The sequence below is a fragment of the Thamnophis elegans genome, chromosome 12 (genome assembly GCF_009769535.1).
Source record: "Thamnophis elegans isolate rThaEle1 chromosome 12, rThaEle1.pri, whole genome shotgun sequence".
Taxonomy (NCBI): domain Eukaryota; kingdom Metazoa; phylum Chordata; class Lepidosauria; order Squamata; family Colubridae; genus Thamnophis; species Thamnophis elegans.
The window spans coordinates 46,097,478-46,122,286 of NC_045552.1; the positions used below are offsets into that span (position 1 = coordinate 46,097,478).

General features: G+C 41.2%; 1 protein-coding gene across 1 annotated transcript in view; it reads left to right on the forward strand.

Annotated features, from left to right (window-relative positions):
- The window catches only part of ZNF185 (zinc finger protein 185 with LIM domain), a 63,713-nt gene that overhangs the window by 22,536 nt on the left and 16,368 nt on the right, over nucleotides 1-24,809 (forward strand). Inside the window, exons 2-17 of the mRNA XM_032228299.1 lie at nucleotides 2,181-2,260; nucleotides 3,169-3,304; nucleotides 4,031-4,102; nucleotides 4,695-4,736; nucleotides 6,793-6,861; nucleotides 9,382-9,453; nucleotides 10,812-10,892; nucleotides 12,423-12,506; nucleotides 13,635-13,673; nucleotides 13,782-13,865; nucleotides 15,736-15,819; nucleotides 17,132-17,209; nucleotides 20,042-20,080; nucleotides 21,234-21,338; nucleotides 22,047-22,127; nucleotides 23,942-24,037. Coding sequence (XP_032084190.1) covers nucleotides 2,236-2,260; nucleotides 3,169-3,304; nucleotides 4,031-4,102; nucleotides 4,695-4,736; nucleotides 6,793-6,861; nucleotides 9,382-9,453; nucleotides 10,812-10,892; nucleotides 12,423-12,506; nucleotides 13,635-13,673; nucleotides 13,782-13,865; nucleotides 15,736-15,819; nucleotides 17,132-17,209; nucleotides 20,042-20,080; nucleotides 21,234-21,338; nucleotides 22,047-22,127; nucleotides 23,942-24,037 — 1,187 coding nt within the window. The 5' untranslated portion in view covers nucleotides 2,181-2,235. The remainder of the gene's footprint in view (nucleotides 1-2,180; nucleotides 2,261-3,168; nucleotides 3,305-4,030; nucleotides 4,103-4,694; nucleotides 4,737-6,792; nucleotides 6,862-9,381; nucleotides 9,454-10,811; nucleotides 10,893-12,422; nucleotides 12,507-13,634; nucleotides 13,674-13,781; nucleotides 13,866-15,735; nucleotides 15,820-17,131; nucleotides 17,210-20,041; nucleotides 20,081-21,233; nucleotides 21,339-22,046; nucleotides 22,128-23,941; nucleotides 24,038-24,809) is intronic.

Consider the following 24,809-nt stretch of genomic DNA (forward strand, 5'->3'; position numbering starts at 1 on the left):
AAAAGTCGAAATCCCTGAAAGCACCAATCCCTCTTGGAAATCTTAGCTCCTTCATAAAAGAGCATTGTGTAATTGCTCTGCTCCAGGGCTAATCTTGATTCCCCCTTTCCCATATTTGTCCACCAACTGTTTGGCTTCCATTAACAAAATGTGGCCCATCCTGGCTGTGAATGGCAGGCTAAAGATTGCAAAGAGCTGCGTTCAAATCCCAGCTCAAATGAGCTCCGAACTTCATTGGTCACTTCTGCCTGTTCTCTCAGTTTATGTAAAATGAACTCCAGCACCTTATGGACTTTTTTAAATGCATAAACTGTGGAAAAGCATCCATTACAGTCTGGATTATTTAGAAAGGATAGATAAAGAAAAAACAGTCATGATCAACCTTAGAGAATTTATAATTCTGCTAATAAGTGCCATAAAGAAAAATGGAAGATAGTTTAGTTCACTTTATTGTCATTGCACATCGTACAACGAAATTAAATGCCATCTTCAGTGTATATTATACATAAAAAATAAAACGATAACACACATCCTTCACATTCCATACAATTGAATTGAAAACCCCTGATATTGCATTAATATTGCACTATACAGTAGAATTCAATATAGTTACTGTTCTGGCATTGAAGCTGTTTTTCAGCCTATTTCTCCTTGTTTTTATTCTCCTGTACCGTCTGCCAGATGGTAATAGTTAAAAAAATAGGGTGCCTAGAATGAGATGGATCTTTAAGGATGTTTTAAAAGTTACCTCTTTGTATCTTGTCTCTTTTTTTCTACTTTTCTCTTAGTTTTTCTTTCTTGCACTTTCGTCTCCCTTCCTCTCTCCCTCCCTCCCTCTCCCTCTCCCTCTCTCATTTGGTTTAGATTATGGTTTTACCTCTGGTTTTAAAACTTTCAATAAAATTATATTCAAAATTAAGTAACCTTAACTGTGGGATATTAATCTCAGAGTGCAGTGGGTCCCATGGACAGAGGTTTTTTCCGTGGATCGGGGGGGCGTGGTTTTGCATGCTGCCTGAGGCTTTGCTTATTTGCGTGGACTGATTGCTGGCATGCCATTAACCAGTGGCAGTCCACAATTTGGGGGTTGGGGACCCCTGCCATAGAGAGATATCTGCAGAATGTTATTTAAAAATCAGGATGGTAACCACAGTGGAACAATCAAACCTCTACCCACTTTTTTATGTGGTACCCAGACTAGAATAGCATAGAATAGAATAGGATAAAATAGATTAGAATTAGAATTAGAATTAGAATAGAACAAGAATAGAATAGAATAAAATAAGAATAGAACAGAATAGAATTGTGTGATTGGACACACAAGGAATTTGTCTTTGATGCATATAGAATAGAATAGAATAGAATAGAATAGGGAATAGACTAGACTAGACTAGACTAGACTAGAACAGAACAGAACAGAATAGAATTCTTTATTGGCCAAGTGTGATTGGACACACAAGGAATTTGTCTTTGATGCATATAGAATAGAATAGAATAGGGAATAGACTAGACTAGACTAGACTAGACTAGATTAGACTAGAACAGAACAGAACAGAACAGAACAGGAACAGAACAGAACAGAACAGAATAGAATAGAATTCTTTATTGGCCAAGTGTGATTGGATACACAAGGAATTTGTCTTCAGTGCATAAGCTTCCATTGTACATAAAAGCTATAAGTGATAAATCATGATCATAGTCATCATAAAAAGACATTCATCATAAATCATAAGATACAACAGTGATAGTCCTAGGATACTAAATAAGCAATCAACACAAATCATACTAGGAAACGAAATAAAATAATATAAATCATAAAGATACAAGCCACAAAGTTATAGTCATAAGCAGAAAAGGAGATAGTTAATAGGAAAGATGAGAAGAAGAATAGTAATACAGTCTTAGTAAATAGTTTGACATTTTCATGGCAATTATTTGGCATTGGGGGGGGGGGACTGTCCCTATGTCTAGTTGTTCTGGTGTGCAGTGCCCTATAGTGTAGCTTTGAGGGTAGAGACCATTCTGACTTTTCCCCCTAACCTATAGATATCCTAGTTTCCAGAACAGGTGTGTGTTGTGAGTACGGCTTTCTTGGAACATCAAGGGAAGGCTGAGGAGCATCTATTTGCTTTCTGCTGCATTTTACAGGAATAATCTGGTTTTCGTTTCTTCTGTCCTAGTTACATTTTTGTGTCAAACGCTGGAAACTGCACCGTGAGGAAGCCAGTGTGAATCATGCTGTCTCTTGGCGCCATGAAAGGTAAATGAACATTATGGGATGCTTAATCCCAAATTTGTATAAACTAAACCTGAAATACGGAGATACCTTGGAGTTATGCTACGGGGTTAACTGTAAATGACAACACAACTTGATTACTTATTTAAAAAATCCAGAAATCAGACAAAACAAATAGAGATGAGTCAGGAGGAGTCTAGTAAAGCTTTATAAGATTAACACATTTTATTAAAACCCATAAGCTTTTATGAGCTACAGCTGATGGCATCAGATACGTAGAACAATTAAGGATTTAAATTATGTAGGATTTAAATGGTTGTGCAGGTACAAATTACGCCTGAGACAAATTAGGAGCTCTTTCTCAGTTAACAATTGTAATGTCTTCCAATTGTGTTTATTTGTTGAGACCTTCTGAGATAGGCTGAAAGCAGGGGTGAAATTCAGCAGGTTCTGACAGGTTCTGGAGAACCAGTAGTGGAATTTTTGAGTAGTTGCAGAAAATTTTGAGTAGTTTGGAGAACCGGCAAATGCCACCTCTGGCTGGCCCCAGAGTGGGGTGGGAATGGAGATTTTGCAGCATCCTTCCCCTGCCACGCCCACTAAGCCACACCCACCAAGCCACACCACGCCCACCAAACCACGCTCACAGAACCGGTAGTAAAAAAAATCAAATTTCACCACTGGCTGAAAGTTGTTGATGGATGTGAATCCAGCACTTATCCCAGTGATGTTTCACTTTTTCCAAAAAGCAACCTTGAGATCTTTAAAGCTACTTTTCCTCCTGAATAATCTGGTCAAAACCAGACTGTGTAGAACGACGAGGTCCTCAAGACAACTTTGCAGTCCAAGCTTTCTAAGTTTATCTGATACTCATTGGGTTCTCTGCTTTTGGGGGCTTCCAACTTCTTCTTGATCCATATTTTTTTTTTAAGATGGCGTCATCCTACCTAGTGAGGAAGACCGGAAACGGATTATTACCCAAATGAAAGTAAGGACAACTCTGAAAGGGGACAAGAGTTGGATCCATCAGAGGTCTGATTCTGAGGAGAAGCAGAACCACAGTCCATTGTGAGTAGGAAGCAACTCTGCACTAATATTTGCTCCAGTTTCCTGAACATTTTCTTCCCTTGAAAAAACATGGCTTCTTTTTACCTACCTGAACCTCAGAGGACACCTCCATACTGTCCTCATGTCCTTCTGGTTTGAGGAGAGCTCAAAGAACATCACTCAAACAGTGTCTGCTTCTCATACACAGGTTTGATAAAATGGGACCCAGATTGTTGGGGAAGTATACTGACTCTGTAAACCGCTTAGGGCTATAAAGCACTGTGAATTGGTATATAAGTCTAAGTGCTATTGCTAGAAAGAGTGAAGAGAAGGGAAACCAAGATGATTATGGGACTGGAGACTAAAACATATGAAGAGTGGTTGCAGGAACTGGGCATGGCTATTCTAGTGAAGAGAAGGACCAGGGGAGACAGGATAGCAGTCTTCCAATATCTGAGGGGCTGCCACAGAGATGAGGAGGTCAAGCTATTTTCCAAGGCACTTCCAAGGCAAGATGAATAATGGATGGAAACTGAACAAGGAGAGATTCAACCTAGAAGAACTCCCAGACTCCTGGTTTCAAGCCTGATGCCTTCACCGCTAGACCAGACTGGAAATACTTTCATGCACAAGTCATCTCGCTCAGAGCTCAGTGCTAGATCCATTGTAAATTTGAGGTGCTTCGTCCAGCCTTGTCCAACTAGAACAATCGTGTCTTTATTTTTGACAATTTCTGTCTTCTTCCAGGGCATCTTGTACAGCGCCATCTTCCCACAGAGAACCACAGTCTCCTTCAGCACAAAAAAATATTTCCCCAAAGTGAGTATAAACTTTTTTCATTATATTTTAATTGTTGTATCATACCCATTTTTGGGGTATAAATGGGAAGGTATGCGGTGGCTCAGTGGCTAAGATGCCGAGCTTGTTGATCAGAAGTTCGGCAGTTAGGCGGTTCGAATCCCTAGTGCCGCGTAACAGAGTGAGCTCCTGTTCCTTGTCCCAGCTTCTGCCAGCCTAACAGTTCGAAAACATGTAAAAATGCAAGTAGAAAAATAGGAACCACCTTTGGTGGGAAGGTAACAGCGTTCCGTGCACCTTCAGCATTTAGTCATGTGGTCATCATGGACAGTGCTGGCTCTTTGGCTTCGAAACGGAGATGAGCACCTCCCACTAGAGTCAGGAACGACTAGCACATATGTGCAAGGGGAACCTTTACCTTACCTTTAAAAAAAAAAAAAAAGACACTTCTACAGTATATAGATTAATCCCTTGAATTTTGAGCTCAGAAGAAAATGCTGATATACACTTGTATAACCGGGGAAGGATTGGATTAGCTTCTGTCCTTGAGAAAGTCACAGGGTCACCTCTGATTAAACGGCTCAACGTTTTTGTCTCTCTCTTTTCCATCTAGTTCTTCTTCAACTGCCACATCATCTTCTGGGTATCTCATCAGGTGAGTCAGAAGAAATTGCAGTACTCGGTTGCATCAACAGAGGGATAATTTCCCTCTGTTGATGCAACAGTGGCGGTGGCGAGCCACGGTGGTGCAGTGGTGAGAGGGTAGTACTGCAGGCTCCTTCTGCTGCCTGCTGGCTGCCTGCAACTTGACAGTTCAAATCTCAGCAGGCTCAAGGTTGACTCAGCCTTCCGTCCCTCTGAGGTGGATAAAATGAGGATCCAGATTGTTGGGGGCAAGAGGCTGACTCTGTAAACTGCTTAGAGGGGGCTGTAAAAGCCCTATGAAGTGGTATATAAGTCTAAGTCAGTGGTTCCTAACATGGGACCCACGCCTCAGAGGGGGGCAATTTGATTTTTAATGGGGGCAATTTGAACCTTGTTTAAACCAAGTGAATGGCCTTTTAGGCTTCCTCCGCATGAGTAGAGTTCACTTTTTGAGTAAAGTAAGAATTATATGTCACGGGGGGGGGGGGGGGGCCATCAGGATTTTATAGATGCTTAGGTGGGGCATGGCCAAAAAAAGGTTGAGAACCACTGGTCTAAGTGCTATTACTGTTGCTATAATTTCAAATTCACATGAAGTCATGGTACCACTTTGTACTGCACTGTTGAGTCCACACTTGGAATACTGCATCTGGCTCTGGTCACCAGGATACAAAAAAGATGTTAGACCCTAGAAAGAGTGTAGGGAAGAGCAGCAAGGATGATAAAGAAGTCTGGAAGGTAACCCATAAAGTGAACAATTGAGAGAACTAGATGTGTCTAGTCCAACAAAGAGAAGGACTAGAGGTGATTGTCCATGGAGATTCTCAGTCATCCAGGTCACGGGTGTCCCAAAGGTGTTTTTTTCAAGAGGCAACTGGACTTCTGGTTTTTCTTTGAAGATGTTTTGCTTCTCATCCAAGAAGCTTCTTCAGTTCTCCAGAGCTGAATGAGAAGCGAAACGTTTTCAAAGAAAAACCAGTTGCCTCCTGAAAAAGCATCTTTGGGGTGACTAGGGGTGATATGATAGCAGTTTTGCAGTACTTGAGGGGCTGACACAGAGAAGAGGAGGCCAGCCTAATCTCCAAAGCACCAGAGGGCAGGGCAAGAAGCAATGGGTGGAAGACCATCAAAGAGAGATACAATCTAGAACTAAGGACAAATTTCCTGAGAGTGAGAACAATTAATCAGTGGAATGGTAGAACACAGAATATTAGAATGGACCTTGGAAGTCTTCTAGTCCAACCCCCTGCTCAAGCACAAGGTCCTGCACCATTTCAGACAAATGGCTGTCTAGTCTCTTCTTAAAAGCCTCCAGTGATGGGGGCACCCCCAACTTCTGAAGGCAAGCTTACCTCCAGAAGTTGTGGTGTTCTATCACTGGAGGTTTTCAAGAAGACTCTGGACAGCCATTTGTTCAGAATAGACATGGGCAGGGGGTCTCTGCTTTGATGGCTGAGGAATTCTAGAAGTTGAAGTCCACAAGTCTTAAAGTTGCCATAGTTGGAGACCCCTGGTTTAAGGTCTCCTGCTTGAGCAAGGGGTTGGACTAGAGCAGTGGTTCTCAACCTGTGGGTCGGGACCCCTTTGGGGTCGAACGACCCTTTCACAGGGGTCGCCTAAGACCATCAGAAAACACATATTTTCAATGGTCTTAGGAACTGAGACACCAATTTTATGGTTGGGGGTCACCACAACATGAGGAACTGTATTAAAGGGTCGCGCCATTGGGAAGGTTGAGAACCACTGGACTAGAGGCTCTCCAAGGTTCTTTCTCACCCTATTCTAGGTTCTAAATTGAAACAGAAAAGAGGGAATCATTCATTTCATTCAGTATCTGGAATTCCTGCTGTGAGCGCTGATCCTTTTGGGTCCTCAATAACAGAATCCCAGCAGAATATCAAAGCGACCCACCTAAACCTAAGTAGGATGAGGGAATGCAATGGAGTGTTCCACAAGAAGGCACTGACCAGCACTATTCCAGGTTGCAAAGCTTTGCTCTAGGTCCCAGTCTATTCACCTGATGAAATTTGACCCAGGAATTTTCTGGATTTCTTTCTTTCTTCTAGGGGAGTTTTCACCAAGACCATTGATAAGTCATCTCCTTCCAAGACAGCATCCAATGGGACACAGAAAAGGTTGGCCTAAGAGTCAAACTTCAACTTTGTTAGCTTGGTACTAAGAGGAACAGAGGTGTTTTCCTTTCCTTTCCTTCTTTCCTTTCCTTTCCTTCTTTCCTTTCCTTTCCTTCTTTCCTTTCCTTTCCTTTCCTTTCCTTTCCTCCTTCCCTTCCCTTCCCTTCCCTTACTTTACTTTACTTTACTTTACTTTATTTTACTTTACTTTACCTTATTGTCATTTCACCTTGTACAAAGAAATTAAATGCCACCTTCAATGTACATTATACATAAGAAAACTATAAAACTAAAACACAAACATGCATCTTCACATTCTATACAATTGAATTAAAACCCCTGATATTGCATTAATATTGCACTATACTGTAGAATTCAGTATAGTTACTGCTCTGGGGTAGAAGCTGTTTTTCAGCCTATTTGTCTTTGTTTTTATTGTCCTGTACCGTCTGCCAGATGGTAATAGTTCAAAAAAAAAAGTTAATCATCTGCAACATTTTTTGCTGGATTACTATGATACCATTACTGGATGCAATTGGTGAGAGCTCCAATTCTCTTTTGCTAGCACATGCATTCAACCCACAAAGAACTGTAAGTATTTCTCCATGTGCGATATCTAGTGGCTTGCCACTCCCATTCTGGTTCTTTAGTACATTTCTGTCTTTAATTAATTAAAATTCAGTTAAACAGCATCATGTATTGGGGCCCTGAAAGTAGATTGTGCCACCCGCTATCTGGAAGAGTATCCCCCCCACCAGAAATCTGTATAACTCCCACCCTGATGATGTCCCACAAGGCACATCTGGATCAGCCCCAGAGGCCTTGAAGTGGGACAAAATCAGTGGTGGGTTTCAAAAAAAATTCGAACCTACTCTGTGGGTGTGGCCTCCTTTGTGGGAGTGGCTTGACAGCCATGTGACCTAGTGGGAGTGGCTTGCCAGCCATGTGTTCTCCCTCTCTGTCTCTCTCTCTTGCTTTTGTCTCTCTGTCCCTTTTCCCCTTTTTTCTTTCATCTCTCTCTCACTTTTTCTTTCTTTTTTCTTTCTTTCTTTCTTCCGTTCTTTCTCTTTCTATGTGTGAGTGTGTGTGTGTGTGTGTGTGTGTGTGTGTGTGTGTGTGTGTGTGGTGGGTTTCAAAAAATTTTGGAACCTCTTCTGTAGGTGTGGCCTGCTTTCCGGGTCTACTGGTGGAACCTCTTCTAACTCTGAACTGGTGCGACCTGATAGGAACCCACCTCTGGACAAAATCCCCTCAAAGAGGTTGCCTTGTACAATTTGATTGTGTTTTGTGTATGTTTGGATAATGGGCTCCTCATATTTGGTTCCTTATTTTATTGCTCTGGGTTTTTATTATGTAGAACATCCAGAGCCAGTTAGAATGGCACAGTCTTTAAATCCTCATAAATAAACAAACAGGATGCATTTAATTTGTTTCCTTTATTAATGAAAATTAAAATCCGCTTCATTGTGATGCCACGGTCGAAAATCTTGTTTTGTTATTTCTGTATGTCATTAGATTTGGGAAGCTGCCTGCTTTCCAAATGACTCTGGGCAGTGTGCATACTTAAAAGAAAAAAAAGAGTGTGTGTGAGAGAGAGGGGGATTAAAAAAGATTAAAAAGGAAAAGATATACTGTATATACCCAGACAAAATTTCTCATCCTATTCCAAAAGAAAACTGTCCTTTGTGGAAAGAAAGCCACATTTTCAAAGACTTTTGAAATCCTTATAGGTTGGGAGCCGTGAATTTTGGAATCTTTTCCAATGGGAAAGTACCATAGCTTGTTATTTATGTGCCCTTCTACCCCATGTTTCCTTACATCAAAGGGAAACAAAAAAATCTGCTTTTAAAATGAAATATGCTCATTTAGACAGCAAATCTGGACAGCGTACTAAAAGGCAGAGAAATCACCCTGCCAACAAAAGTGCATATAGTCAAGGCTATGGTTTTCCCAGTTGCAATGGATGGCTGTGAAAGTTGGACCATAAGGAAGGCTGAGCGCCAAAGAATGGAGGCCTTTGAACTCTGGTGCTGGAGAAGACTCCTGCGACTCCCTTGGACTGCAAGGCCATCCAACCAGTCAGTCCTAGAGGAGATCAACCCTGACTGCTCTTTAGAAGGCCAGATCCTGAAGATGGAACTCAAATGCTTTGGCCACCTAATGAGAAGGAAAGACTCACTGGAGAAGAGCCTGATGCTGAGAAAGATGGAGGGCAAAAGAAGAAGGGGACGGCAGAGAATGAGGTGGCTGGATGGAATCACTGAAGCAGTCGGCGTGAGCTTAAATAGACTCCAGAAGATGGTAGAGGACAGGAAGGCCTGGAGGAACATTGTCCATGGGGTCGCGATGGGTTGGACACAACTTTGCAACTAACAACAAATGCTTATTTACAACAATAACATTAAAATACTCCAGATAGTCCAATAGCTGATTTTGAAACAGCCTGTCTCTCTGCTTAATTTTGGGGCGTACGAGTCTCTCTCTTTATTGAATCTTTTGATGTACCCCTCCTTTTTTTTTCAGTGTCAAGAGCCCAAGCCAGACCTCTCCCTCCTCCCAAGGGCCCAAGATGTCCACTGAGGATTACAAAAAACTGTGAGTATCTCAAAGTAAAGAGGTAGTAGGGCCAGCGGCTGTGCCAACTGGAAGCACAGATAAGAATCATCCTTCAACTGAAGTGGTCAAAGGATCATGGAGGGATGTTTCTTCATTGTTGTTCTGAGTTACTTTTTCCTCTCTCTCACCCTCTTCTCCCTTCTCCCTTTTTAAGTAGGTGACATGATTAGAAGTTAGGGAAGAAAGAAAAGGAAATCTTTTTTAAAATAAAAGGTGATATGATCAAAAGCTAGAATAAGTGATAGAAACCAGAAAAGGGGGAATGTTAGCATAGACTTTTTATATAACAAAATGAAAGTAATAACAAGAGAAAATGTGGAATAATTGAATAATGATAGATTATACATTAATAGAAGTATGCATTATTATTAGAAATATACCATGTTTCCCTGAAAATAAGACAGGGACTTCTTTTCTTTTGACCCCCCCGACAGAGGTGGGTTCCTACCAGTTCGCACCAGTTCGGTAGAACCGGTTCGTCAAATCTACCGAACTGGTTAGAAGAGGTTCCACCAGTGGACCCGGAAAGCAGGCCACACCTACAGAAGAGGTTCCAAAAAAGTTTGAAACCCACCACTGACACACACACACACACACACACAGACGGACAGACAGACAGACAGACTCACACAGAGAGAGAAAGAGAAAGAGAAAGAAAGGAAGAAAGAAAGAAAGAAAAAAAGAAAGAAAAAGTGAGAGAGAGATGAAAGAAAAAAAGGAAAAAGGGACAGAGAGACAAAAAGAAGGAAAGAGAGAGAGAGAGAGAGAGAGAGAGAGAGAGAGAGAGAAAGAAAACACATGGCCGGCAAGCCACTCCCACCAGGTCACATGGCCGGCAAGCCACTCCCACAAAGGAGGCCACACCCACAGAGTAGGTTCGAAAAATTTTTGAAACTCACCACTTCCCCCCGAAATAAGCCCTTGGTCTTATTTTCGGGGAGGTCTTATTATTTTTGAGGTGCAGGAGCCAGCGAGCGTGGTCACCTCATGGTTGCTGCTGCGTTGCAATATTTTCAGGGAGGGCTTATTTTTTGGGGAGGGCTTATTTTAGCGCATGCGCTCAAAAGCCCGACTGGGCTTATTTATCTGGGGTGGTCTTATTTTTGGGGAAACAGGGAATAAGTGGATTGAATGTAAGGATTATGATTAATCTGATTAGCTTTGTTTGTAATAGAACGTATGACACTCAGGCGCCACACTGCTCACATGTTGATTTGATATTTTGATTTTAAAAAAAACTTTTAAAAAATCCCTTCAACCTCTAACTAAGTGTTTCTTTACTGGTAATTGGAAAAAGAAATCTCTCTCACACACCTTCTCTTTTATCTGTGCTTCAGAGCTCCTTATAATGTTAAGCGTGAACTCTCACAGCCAGGAGCTGGACAACCCTCTGTTTCTCCGGAGGAGCAGAAAAAGAGGTACCTTGATTCTGGGCAACTTGAGGTTCTCTGAGCTTGATGGTTTTGATGGTGAGAGCCGTCTATCAGGGCAACTTGGTCTACCCAACTATGGGATGGAACACACTGCTTCCGCTTTCGCCTTTCAGCCCCAATCTAGGAGCCTTCGCAGGCAGCCGCTTTTGTGACAGTTTTTTTTGTGTTGAATTTATATTTTACAGAAAAATAAAAATAAAAGAAGACTAATGTAGATCTATTTCAAGCTATTTAGCTCTCGTCAGCTAGCCATGCCCTTCTGGGATTCATACCCAGACTACTTGCACATTAACTAGATCTATTAACCTCCAAGCCACATGCTCTGAACTTGATGGTTTTCTTGCAGACATCTCTTTACCCAAGTGGGTAACATCATCAGTGTTAGAAGTGTTAGAATTGTAGAGAGAAGGAGCAATGTGGGATGCTTAAATTCTCTGAGCTTGGTGGTTTTCTTGCAGACATTTCTTTACCCAAGTAGGTAACATCATCAGTGTTAGAAGGGACTAGGGTTTATAGAGAGGAGAGGGAGGGGGATTATGGATCCTTGGATTCTCTTAGCTTGGTAGTTTTCTTTCAGAAGTTTCATTACCAAACTAGGTAACATCACAGTGTCATCTACATATGTGAAAATCAGAGATGTCATGATTCTGAGTGAGGTCTCAAGCCTTCTCTTTTTATCTAATAATAAATGCATCCAGAAGTTCCACAGCTGGGAACAGAGGATGCCACTTCCTAAGGAATCATATCCTTGGTCCAGCTAATTTAGTACTGTCGACATGCAAGGAATTGTCCACCAGTCTATCTGGAGATTCCATTTTTGGTGTCTTTTTATTACATACAAAGTAGGTGCCATCCCTCCGGTTGAGTTATGGTCTTCAACCGTTCCATCCTTCCTTCCCTGCCGTTTTCTTCCCAAGTTGTCAATTATGATCAAAGACAAACAAAGTTCAGTCTGGAAAATTTGAGAGCTTTACTGCATGAACTTAATGACTTATGGATGAAGATATGGATTGAACCAGATAATCTCTTGGGTACCACTTGGGGGTGGAGCTGAATCAAAGAGTGGGTGGAGCTAGAGAGGAAATGAGTGGGGGATGACCATTTTATTTCTATTTTTTTCATTTTCTTCCTTTTGGCACCAATTTCTTTCCCATCCCGACACTTTTTTCAGGAATCTGGATGGATTTCTTGAATCAGTTGAAATTCAGTCTAGGATGACATTAAGTTAATGCACCACAACTCATTTGAACATCCCTATTGAACAGATGCTGTTGTTCCCAAGGGATTTAAAGGCAGAGTCAATCTTCTAACGTTAAACCAATCTTTGGCTTATTCTCAGTCTAGTTGAAGAGCAATTGGACAGAACAGTCTTTCATTTGAAAAAAAATGACCTGCAAGTAAAAAGTTACTAGGTCGTGGAAAAGAGGAGGAACCTCTTAGGAATGATGCCAGAATAAAACCCCAGGGTTGTTATGATCTGGAATGTTATCTCTTTTTTCATCCTTTGCTTTGTAGGACAGAAGCTGCCAGCAGTGTTTTGAGACGATCAGCCGGCAGAGAACGTTCCTACGTCCTTTCAGCTGCAAAGAAAAGTGGAGGGTAGGTTTAAAAACAAAACCATATTGAGAATGACGGCCAATATATGTGTCCCGGGATGAAGTTGCAGGATCCAATCTGGGTCGGTCACCGGAACCAAAGGTTTTATCTTCCGAGCTTTCGGACTTGAGTTGGAGCCCATCCTCAAGGGGACTTCCACGTTGAGGGAAGTTATTAGCAACAAAGAAGAGCACAGATTTTGCGAAATGAAGATCAGCTATAGCAAAACTGGTCAAGGAATTTAGAAAGGAAAAGCTGCAGTATTTATAGCAAGATGTTAAGTGTTTCTACTCTATTAAATAACTTCAATCCACAAAACAGTGAAACTTAGAAAAGTTGCAGTTTTGATAGCAACATGCATGCATTCGTAAAGTTATTCTATTGTATTAAATAACTTTAATTCACAAAACAATGAAACTTAGAAAAGTTGCAGTTTTGATAGCAACATGCATGCATTTGTAAAGTTATTCTATTCTAGTAAATAACTTTAATTCTCAAAATAATGAAATTTAGAAAAGTTGCAGTTTTGATAGCAAATGCATGCATTTATAAAGTTATTCTATTCTATTAAATAACTAATTCTCAAAACAATGAAACTTTAAAAAGTTGCAATTTTTATAGCAACGCATGCATTCGTAAAGTTATTCCATTCTATTAAATAACTTTAATTCACAAAACAATGAAACTTAGAAAAGTTGCAGTTTTGATAGCAACACATGAATTCGTAAAGTTATTCTATTCTATTAAATAACTTTAATTCACAAAACAATGAAACTTAGAAAAGTTGCAGTTTTGATAGCAACATGCATGCATTCGTAAAGTTATTCTATTCCAGTAAATAACTTTAATTCACAAAACAATGAAACTTAGAAAAGTTCCAGTTTTGATAGCAACATGCATGCATTTGTAAAGTTATTCTATTCTATTAAATAACTTTAATTCTCAAAACAATGAAACTTAGAAAAGTTGCAGTTTTGATAGCAAATGCATGCATTTGTAAAGTTATTCTGTTCCATTAAATAACTTTAATTCGCAAAACAGTGAATGTACTCTTAAAGTGAGACTCTGTTCTTCTGAACGCAAAGTAGATTTCATTTTTTAATATGTAATAACAATCTTGTCTGTTTGCAGAAGTCCAACGCAAGAGATACCAGTCATTGTGGCTAAAAAGTAAGTAAGATTGAAGTCCTTGCCAGTGTGAGCAGAAATGTCTTCAATTCTAACAATGCAGAGGTGGGAGGAACTATATATTTTATTTGAAGGGTGTTTTCTTTAAAGGATTGATGTACCAGATGACTTCGGTCCGCGATCCAGAAGTCAGACTGTACCTGCCTCAGCCTGGTTTAACAGTCGTGGGAAAAGGTAAATAACCCATTACTCTTATTCTTAACATCGCTATGATGATCTACCATCATCAGTTATCAGTTATTTTCTTCCTCTAGTGTTTACATTTATCACTTATAAAGTGAATAATACTTTCTCAACACTACACAAATGTTTGTGAGGAGATAAACTTTCTTTACCTCATCATTGGACAGGGTGGCTCAGTGGCTAAGACGCTGAGCTTGTCAAGTAGAAAGCTCGGCAGTTTGACGATTCGAATCCCTAGCACCGCTTAACGGAGTGAGCTCCCGTTACTTGTCCCAGCTTCTGCCAACCTAGCAGTTCGAAAGCACGTAAAAAATGCAAGTAGAAGAATAGGAATCACCTTTGGTGTGAAGGTAACAGCGTTCCGTGCGTCTAGTGGTGAAGATGTTTGCCTCCCATTTGGAACGTTGAGAGTTCATCCTTGAGATGTTTGCCCTAAGACGCAAAGGGAAAAAAAATCTGCTGTGAGCTCTGTGTAGGCATCAGGAAGGGCACCTGGCCAGTAAACGCTCATCTATACTCAGTCACCCGACTCTCTCTCAGGAATTACAGAGTTATAAAGGGGGAATTTAGTTGGATTAGTAATACCATGGTTTGGAGAGGAATCACAATATGCACACTAACTGTTTTGTCGACAGCACTAATGGAGAAAGAAGAACCTCAAAGTATCCTCAGAATGAATCAAGGTTGTCCAATACTTCCGTGAAAACCAAGTTAGTATAATCTGTAATCCCCCCCTCCATTAATATGGCAATCAGCCTGACTACAAAACATTAATTTGCTTTGAAATTTCTTTTAAATGAGAAAAGAATTTTTGAAAGATCATTGATGTTGACAACTTAAGTGTGCCAAATTATTTTGAAATAGTACATTACCATCCATCAAGTAAAATAATGTGTTGATTAAAGTAGCAATTAAACTCGCAGGTGTAAACTTTAATTTCAAGCAGCTATCACGATCAGGTTATAGCCACTGTCAATTGCAAAAAGATATATCTCCTGTGTCCAGATTCATGTTACATTAAGGAAACATCCCATCACAAGATCCCCATAGAGATGAGGAACTCCTCTCTATAGGTTCTCCAGAGGTTGCTGAACTATATCTCCCAGCATCCTTCACTTATCTTGGGGATTGGGGCTGGTTGAAATTGTAGTTAAGCAATATCTGTGGAAGGTTCCCAGATTTTCATTTAGCAAATGCACAACGTAGCTGAATCAAAATGTCAGTCTCAGAGAAAAATAGGTTCAATGAATTCAGGACAGATAACTTTTATAACTCAGGACCGTCCCTTGGAATGGACTCCAAAGCGTATTAACAACCAATACGGTGATCACAAAAAAATAGATGCAATATTTACATTTTTACCTATTAACATCTACAGAACCCTCACATCCTGGACATAAATTGTTTCAACCTCTACCCTCCAAATGACGCTACAGAACACTGCACACCAGAACAACTAGATACAAGGAATATTTTCCCCCCCGAATGCCATCACTCTGCTAAACAACTAATTCCTACAACACTGTCAAATTATTTACTATTACTATTATTCTTCTCATCCTTCCTAATACCTATATCCTCCCACTCATGATTATAACCATGTTGCTTGTATCTATACCATTTATATTGTTTTATTTGCTTCCTAGTATGATTGAATTGCTTATTAGTGATCTATGACCATCACTAAGTGTTGTATCTTATGATTCTTGATGAATGTATTTTATTTTTCTTTATATGTATACCGAGAGTATATGCACCAAAGAGAAATTCCTTGTGTGTCCAATCACACTTGGCCAATAAAGAATTCTAATAACTTGGACGCCACATTAAAGAATGTTTCTTTTTCTCTTTGCTTTTGTAGTGTTGATACAACCAGCAGCAGAAACGTGGCCTCGAAACCCTACCTTGAAACTTCATTCAACTATTCCACATCTGTGGAGCAGAGGTGGGTTGCTCCCGGTTCGGCCCGGATCAGGCAAACCGTTAGTAGTGGTGGAGGGAGGCTCCGCCCACCCACCCGGACGCTTCTGCGCATGTACAGAAGCATCACACGTGCGCATGAGCAAACTGGTAGGGAAAAAATTAGAAACCCACCACTGCTGTAGAGAGCAGGTCATGTCCACGACAAACCCCAGATAAGGTTTCTTAGGTTTGTTGGTTTATCTAGGGAATTTTCAAGCTGCTTGTATGTTTTAAGGAGTAAGATCAGAGGTGGGAGCCAAGTAGGTAGCAACTTGGCTGGCCACACTCCCGAACTGGTTCTATCGGAGGCGCCAAAGGTGCTGCCATCTTGTTTTTTGCTTCTGCACATGCGCAGAAGCATTTTCTTTACTATTGTGCATGCACGCGAAGCCCCCATGTGCCCGTAGCACACCCCTGAGCAAACTGGCAGTAGCATAAACTGGAACCCGCCCCTGAGTAAGATGTTCTTTAACTTTCTTTTGGTTAAATGTTCAAATACAGGGTCTCCTTTTGTTTTTGGATCATCTGAGTGTGATCCATTCATTGCAACAGAAATTGACTGACTGGCTTGTCACTCAAAACTGTTACTGTGTAAGACTGTAACTGACCCAGCTCCCCAAACATGACAAATCCTTTGATGTGAACTCAAAAGTTCCCTTTATTAGGAGCGTCAGGAGCCCCAGTAAAAAAGTTTATCTCTCAGGCTAACAAGTCCCTCTATCCGGAAGAGGGATAGTTGTCTGCCTCATCTGTTCATCTCTGCCCCCCTGCCTTTTATCCCCAGAGCTAGGGTAGGGCTTTGCTTGCAGTAGTGGCTCTTCTTTCCCAAGGACCGGCCCATAGATTTCCTCTGCTCTCCTCTCCTCTGCCTTCTGCACAGCCGCATGTCAGGCACTGGACCCAACTGTTCCTCTTCTTCTTCATCAGCCATCTCCAGACCTGGGGGCTGTTGACTCTCCATCTGAGGGATGACGGACACCTCTGCCTCTCTCTTCCCCCTTGGAGCTCCCAGGTTTCCCTGATGCTGACCCTGACTCCTCCTCCTCTGATTCGGCTGCTGGAGAGACTGGCAGCTGACAGGCCACAACACCCAAAGTCACCCAATCAGCTTTCATGGCTAAAGTAGGACTAGAACTCCCAAGCTCCTAGTTGTTTTAGCTTGGTGCCTTAACCATTAGACCAACTGGCTCTCATTCCTTAACATCTGGAATAATATCACATCTTCAATTTCTCAGAATGAATCTTTTAGCCAACCCCCATGCTTTATTCAACCATAGTTTGTTTTCCTTTTCCAGTAACAAGTCAGACGAGAAGTATGAAACGAGTTCTGGACCTGATTCTGTCCCCAGGATCCCTACTTCTCCCAAGAGAAGGTAAAGTCCACATGGGTCCAAACTATCCTCTAAAGGTCTAAAGGACAAGAAGCAGTGGGGGAAAGCATTAAAGGGAGAGAGTCAAGCTGGAACTAAAGAGATTCCTGACCAATTAATTTAATAAATAAATAAATAATCAATGGAACAGCTTGCCTTTCAAAGTTATGAGTTGTTCCATTGTTGCAGGTTTTCAAGAATAGACTAGACAACCATTTAACTAGGTGGCATAAGATCTCCTGCCTTGGGCAGGGAGTTGGAATAGAAGACCTCCAAGAAGACCTCCAAGCCCTATGGTTCTAAGTTGCCAGAGTGAACTGTTACTATCATTTTTTATATATATATAAACCAGCTGATAACCCGGTGTTGCCCGGAACAAATCCCCCTTACCAGAGGGAGCCCCCTTGTTTTTTGTAAAACCCAATCCCCCTTACCAGAGGGAACTCTCTTGTGGAGTGCTGTGAAGCTGTCACCATGGCAATTCCACTGTGCTGTACAGTTGAAGCCATTTGAAGGCACAACAGGCTGTATCGTAACAGAACATGAATCCAAAATGCACCCTACCACTGTCAAAAGTACTGTGATTTGATACTATAGATATAGGTTCTGCTGGAACACACACAGACACAGACACAGACACAGACACACACACACAGACACACACACATATATACATACATACATACATACATACATACATACATACATATATATATATATATATATATATATATATATATATTAGATTTTTACAACCCCTGGTAAGCCCCAATTATGGGAGGAAGCTAACTGCTTCCATCATCTGTCAATCGGCTCGTTGCCTTTGTTATATTTGTGGTTTTTTTTTTTATTTGTGCTGATATCTCCCTTTATTTATTTATCAGCACAAATAAAAAAAACATATATATATATATATATATATATATATATATATATATATATATATACACACACACACACACACACACACATACTCTGTGTGTGTGTGTGTGTGTGTATAGATAGATAGATAGATAGATAGATAGATAGATAGATAGATAGATAGATAGATAGATAGATGTAGGGGGGTAGGTAGGTAGGTAGGTAGGTAGGTAGGTAGGTAGGTAGGTAGATAGATAGATAGATAGATAGATAGATAGATAGATAGATAGATAGATAGATAGATAGATAGATAGATACATACATACATACATACATACATACATACATACATATACACTAAGGATAAAAGGGGTAACTTGGCAGCTTTTGAAGCCTCAGTTATGAACATGAGATGTTTTGAATGCCCCGTGAAACAGACCATAAATGGCAAGGTCAGGACAGGACATTGGTGGGACTTCTACTGCTTCCTGAAGAATGTGCCATGGATTCAATTGGTGTTTTCTGAATTTCAAGGCTGGCAATAGGTATCTGAATGCCATGCACATAAAATGGGTGTGGCTTCCATTGTGCAGTGACAGGCTGATGTCTTAACTATTTTAACGCTCCCCCTTCTCTATGGACACTCCAAGCAACAACGGTGAGGCTAGTTATTGGTCAGTTGAGGGTTTAGGAAGGAAGTAGAAAGGATGAAGAAATGTTTTCTTAAAAAAAATATAACTACTGCTTTATCAATGAATAAAATACAAGAAAAACAAAAATAGGAAATTAAGGGAAGAAGAAAGGGGGAAAGAAAATATGAGCTACAAGGGAAGAAAGAAAAAAAATGTTAACTTCTGACTCTTTTTAGCACAGTACAAGATAATATTACAACCTCAACTTTTTACTTTTACACATTAGTATAGCACTAGTCATTTCTATCAAGGGAAGCGGTGGCTCAGTGGCTAAGATGCTGAGCTTGTCGATTAGAAAGGTCGGCTGTTTGGTGGTTCAAATCCCAAGTGCCATGTAAGGGAGTGAGCTCCCTGTCAGCGTTCCAAGTATCATGTAGAATTAAATCAGAGTCCAAGGCAAAAAGATCCTTAAAGTTCCAATTTAATAAATCAGACATCTTAGCACATCTGTGTAATCCCAATTCCTGGGATTCTACCCAGTTAAAAGTTCATGATCTTCTCCCCACACCCACAAATCCATCACATGGTCCAATCGTCTTCTTCCACGCTGTCATCTCCACCCAGATGCTTCCGGTCAGGTGTAAAAGTGCGGAGACAAAAGATGACCTTGGTCTTCTAGAAAAGAATGACAACAACACATTCCACAATCCTACTCCTGTCTATTCCCCCCTCCCATCAACTATACTAATGAAACAGCATAATGAAATAAGAGAAAGTGTGGCAGGCCAAAATTCTAAAAGGAATATAATTGCAGGCCTGACACTCCCATTACTTGTCTCAGTTTCTGCCAGCGCTGGCTCTTTAGCTTTGAAACAGAGATGAGCACCGTCCCCTAGACACAGAAATGACTAGCACATATGTGCACGGGGAACCTTTACCTTTAGTCATTTCTATAACAACAAATCTATCTAATTGGCAAAACCAAAGTGAAAGTTCTATTTTTTTTCATCACAAGCACAAAATCCAGAAGTGATCTCCATTTTTTTTTAAAAAAACGTAAATGTATTCTCCTCTTTAAATAGAACAATCAATGTAACCATTGCGGCTTTATCTTCCTTGCTGTTAAAAAAAATATGTATTTCTATTTGCACTTAATAACCCTTATAAACTATCACCATGTCTATTAATAAAATTCACTGTATTTTTTCAGCTCCTTTAACTTTAAAGGGGGGGAAATCCATTCATTTTAAAACCCAAAGCTTTTCTTTAAAAAACATTTCTAAAATTAAAATTAAAACATTCTAAAGCATGTTTTCTAATGTCACTTGTTTTCTAACCACAGTGAGAAGAATGAAATGCAGAGTCACATGTTTTTCGACAAGTAAGCTCTCGTCAAACAACACTTTTGTTTAATGCTTAGTGATGTGCAAAATGTTTTATGCTATTTCGGTCTTTTGAACATAAAGGTTGATTAAATTCAAGGCAGTTTCAAGCAAATATTTTTTTGCAGGAATTTTGAGTGCCAAGTGGGAAATAACCATGCTTCTCTGATTGTGTGTGTGTGTGTGTGTGTGTGTTGTGTGTGTTGTGTGTGTTGGGTTGTTGCCAGCATTACTGCCAGTTCGGCATGCAAATTTTTTTGCACATGCGCATTTGCACATAAATTGTGCGTGCGCACTTGCTCTGCATGTGTGCGTATTTGCACATAAACAAGTCTGCACTTGTGCAAAATGTTAAAAAAATGGAGAAAAAATAAATTTCTGCAATGAAAATTGTTCTGCACATGTGCAGAGCCAAAAATCAAAATGCTGGTGCTGTAGGAGAACCAGTTTGGGGGCGTTGCAGGCCTGGGTCACTGCCGGTTCCAGCGACCTAGGCTGCCAAGTTACTACCGGTTCAGTTGAACTGGTCCGAACTGGTAGGAACCTACCTCTGGTGTGTGTGTGTGTGTGTCTGTGTGTGTGTGAGAGAGAGAGAGAGAGAGAGGGAGGGAGGGAGAGGGAGAGGGAGAGAGAGAGAGAGAGATGTGAAGGAAGGGACAGCCTATTTCCTCCCTTCTATGTTAATAACTTATGGGGTGAGTTCAATTGAAATTCCCAAGATAAGTGATGATTCAACCCTCCTCTTTTGAGACATATCATTTAATTTATGTTTTTAGTTTATATATTTTTTATCTTTTACTATTGTTAGCAGCCCAGAGTCAAATTGGGAAGGCTGTCCCCAAGGGATGGTCCAAAAGCTTTAAGAGAGACAGACAGAGAGACAGACAGACACACACACACAGAGAGAAACAGAGAAGGACAGAGACAGTCAGTCAGACAGACAGACAGACAGAGAGGGAGAGGGAGAAGGAGAAGGAGAAGGAATTGAACTGACTTGGGGGTTAGCTGAGCTGAACCAACCATGAAAAAATCTCCCTGGGTAGAATGTGAAGACATCCAAACAGTTCTTGACAATGGCCAATACATTTTACAAACAAATAAATAAAAATGGGAAACAGGATCTTCATGATAGACAATCATTTTTTTCAACAGATCTGTCCTGGAGCACAAACATGAAGTTTCCAATGGAGAAAGAAAACCTAAGGATCCAGACTCAAAAGCTGCAGAATTCTGCCATCATCAGCCAACCACAGAAAAGTAAGAATTCAGGGAGATTCTCAGCATTCATAAAACCAAGACAGACAGAGACAGAGAGACAAGAGACAGATACAGAGAGAAGAGAGAAGAGAGAAGAGAGAAGAGAGAAGAGAGAAGAGAGAAGAGAGAAGAGAGAAGAGAGAAGAGAGAAGAGAGACACAGAGACACACAGAGAGAGAGAGATGGAGAGAGAGAGAGACAAGAGACAGACAGACAGACAGACAGAGACAGGGAGGGAGAGGGAGAGAGAGAGAGAGAAAGAGAGAAAGAGAGAGAGAGACAAGAGACAGAGAGAGAGAGAAGAGAGACAGAGAGAGAGAGAAGAGAGACGGAGCGGGATAGAGACAAGAGACACAGAGAGAGAGACAGAGACAGAGACAGGGAGGGAGGGAGGGAGAGAGAGAGAGAGTGAAAGAGACACAGAGAGAGAGACAAGAGACAGACAGAGATAGACAGCAGACAGGGACGGAGGGAGGGAGAGGGAAAGAGATAGAGAGAGACAGCGAGAAAGAGAGACAGAGAAGGAGAGACAGACAGACAGACAGAGACAGGGAGGGAGGGAGGGAGAGAGGGAGGGAGGGAGAGAGAGAAAGAGAGAGAGAGAGAAAGAGAGAGAGAGGATGAGGAAGGGAGAGAAAAGCAGCCAAACTCAGTTTTTTTCCAGTGACACATCCAATTCTTCATCTTTCTGTCTTCCTTTTTCACCAGGGAAAACACTGACGTATACCCAGGAATGGGGTACAGGACATCTCCTCATCTGGACCACAATGAGGGTTTTGACTCAAAAAGGTACGGAGGAGAAAGGGGACAAATATCCGAGGACTCTGTCACTAGCCTGCTTCCTAAAAGATTTGTATTACAAGTCCTCAACTTAATGACCACAACTGAGCGCACAATTTCCACTGCTAACTAAGCAAGACCGTTGTTAAGAGAGTTTTGTGTCAGAGTTTGTTGCAGAAAAAACAAATCCAGAAAGCACACACAGGTAACTGATTCAGCAGGATTCATTAACTTCTTTATATGCATAACGACACATGAATAAATGTACAATACCAACAGCAGATCCTTCCAACGTGGTAGAAAAAGGAGATCAGTTTCAGTTCAGGGTTCAGAGCAGACAACTCTAGGCTAGTTTTGTTTCACAGCACAGACTCAGAGGCATAGCCATGCCCAGACTCCAGTCTGTTTTCAGTGCCCAAACCGCCCTCATTGGCTTGACATAGTTGCTATGCCTATTCATTGGCTGACCTTGTTACCATACCCTATTCCAGTTCATGAATACTCTGACATTTTGCCCCATTTTACAACCTTTTTTCCAGGGTTGTTAAATAAATAATTTGCAATTGTTAAGTGAAACCTGAAGTCATTAAGTGAATCTGGCTTCCCCCATTGTTTTTGTTGGAAACCGGATTGGAAGGTTACGAATGGTGATTGCATGATACCAAGACAGTGCAACCGTCATAAATACATGCCACTTTCCAAGCGGATTTTGATCACGTGACTGTGAAGGTGCCACAATGGTTGCAAGTGTGAAAACTGGTCATCAGTCACTTTTTTCAGCACTGTGATAGCTTCAATCAATCACTAAAACCATGATTATAAGTCAAGGACTACCTATAACACATTTATGAAAAAATGCCTGTCATTCTATTTTGAATGAGTCACAGAAGGCTATAAGGTAAAAAAAGAAAATAATAATAATGTGTTCTGACCCCCTCCTCCATCCAGTAACGAATGCCGAGACAAGCTTAGCTGGAATGCCACAACACTTTATTAGCAGGACTATAAATCTTGGTGGCTGAACGCCCAAACACAAACGAGCAGATAAAGAACCTTGGCAGCAACCCAGACTCCGACCGATACAGATAACAGCTTCTCCAGCATTGTCAATTAAGTTGAATCCTGCAAACAGCCTCCTCCCAAAGTCTCTCCTTATATACTATCTTGAGAGGAGCCTAATTACAATCACCTGGGTCCAGTTATCTTTTTTATCTGCGTAGTTGTTCTCTGCGTCTCTCTGCCCGCCGTTGCTGGGCGTCCAGGACCAACTCTCTTGTCTCCTCCTCACTGCTCCAAGGCCTGACGTCAGGAGCACACTCCCTTTGGCTTTCACCGCTGCTCCATGCCTCAGGCGCCTCCTAGAGACCAACCAGCCTCTCTGCTCCCTGCTTGGAGTCGGAATCCTGTCCAGGTCCTCCACATCTTCCAGAGCCGATTCATATGGCCCCTCGCTGTCGGAGTCTGTTTGCAGCTCCAACGGCTTCTGCTGGGCCACAACAATAATGTATGACTTTTTGTGGCAGTTTAATGTTTTGCATTTAAAAGCAGAACTGAAAAAGAATAAAAATCTCCAATAAAACTGGAGGTTGTGGGAAAAGTCTGGGAACACTATTCAGCAAAGTTTAAGAGGAACAGATTTGCCAATTGTCTTATTTTTATGGGGTCCTTGGTGCTTGATTGTTTTCTTGCAGACGTTTCATTACCAAATTAGGTAACATCATCAGTGCTAGCCTGATTAGCTTGGTGAACACCAAGGACTTCGCCGTCAATGCTGAGCTACAAATATTGTCTTCTGTGGGGGGGATTTTATTATTTTTTTCCAGGTCTGAGCTACAGCCTGGGGAAACTAATCTGAGTACCACTGGAATCCAGTGTGAACTTATTCCCAAGAGGGAGGAATCGGATGCGGAGATTTCCAGGTGAATTTTGGATTCAGTAACAAAAACTGAGTTGGGAATGGCAAAATGTTGTGTACAAACACGTAAAGTTTGCGGCAAAGGATTCCTGCTGGTTGAAATGAAGTACAGTGTGATCATCTTTCGCTGCAAACTACAAGTGGTCCTTGCTTAACGATGGTAATTGGGACCATGTTAATGCACATCGTTAAGCGAGGATCATACTGTTAAGCGATGACCTCGTGCGATCCTTCTGACTTCCTGCTGGCTTCCCCATTGATTTTGCTTCTGGGAAGCCAACCAAGATGGACACAATCCACAAATTGTGTGACTGTGGGACTCTGCCATGCTCAGAAATCTAGGCTGGTTGCCCATTGCCCCAATTGCAATCGCATGACCACAGGAGCGATGCCATTAGCCTCAGCTTCAAGGACTGGTCATAAGTACCACTTATTCAGTGTCACCATGAGTTTGAGCAGCCTCTGAACGAGCGTCATTAAGCAAGGACTACCTGAAGAAGTTCCTGTCCTCTCTTTGGCGGGAACGGAAGGTCAGAAAACCTTTGGATGCCTCTGCCATACCTGTTTCTACTCAAATGAGAATCACTGAAAGGGCTTTTGATAGCAGAATAGAATCCTTTATTGGCCAAGTGTGATTGGACACATAAGGCATTTGTCTTTGGTGCATAGGATCTCTGTGTACATAAAGAAAAATAAAATGGAATGCATTCATCAAGAACCATAAGGTACAACACTTAATGATAGCCATAGGTTACTAATAAGCAATCAAATCATAC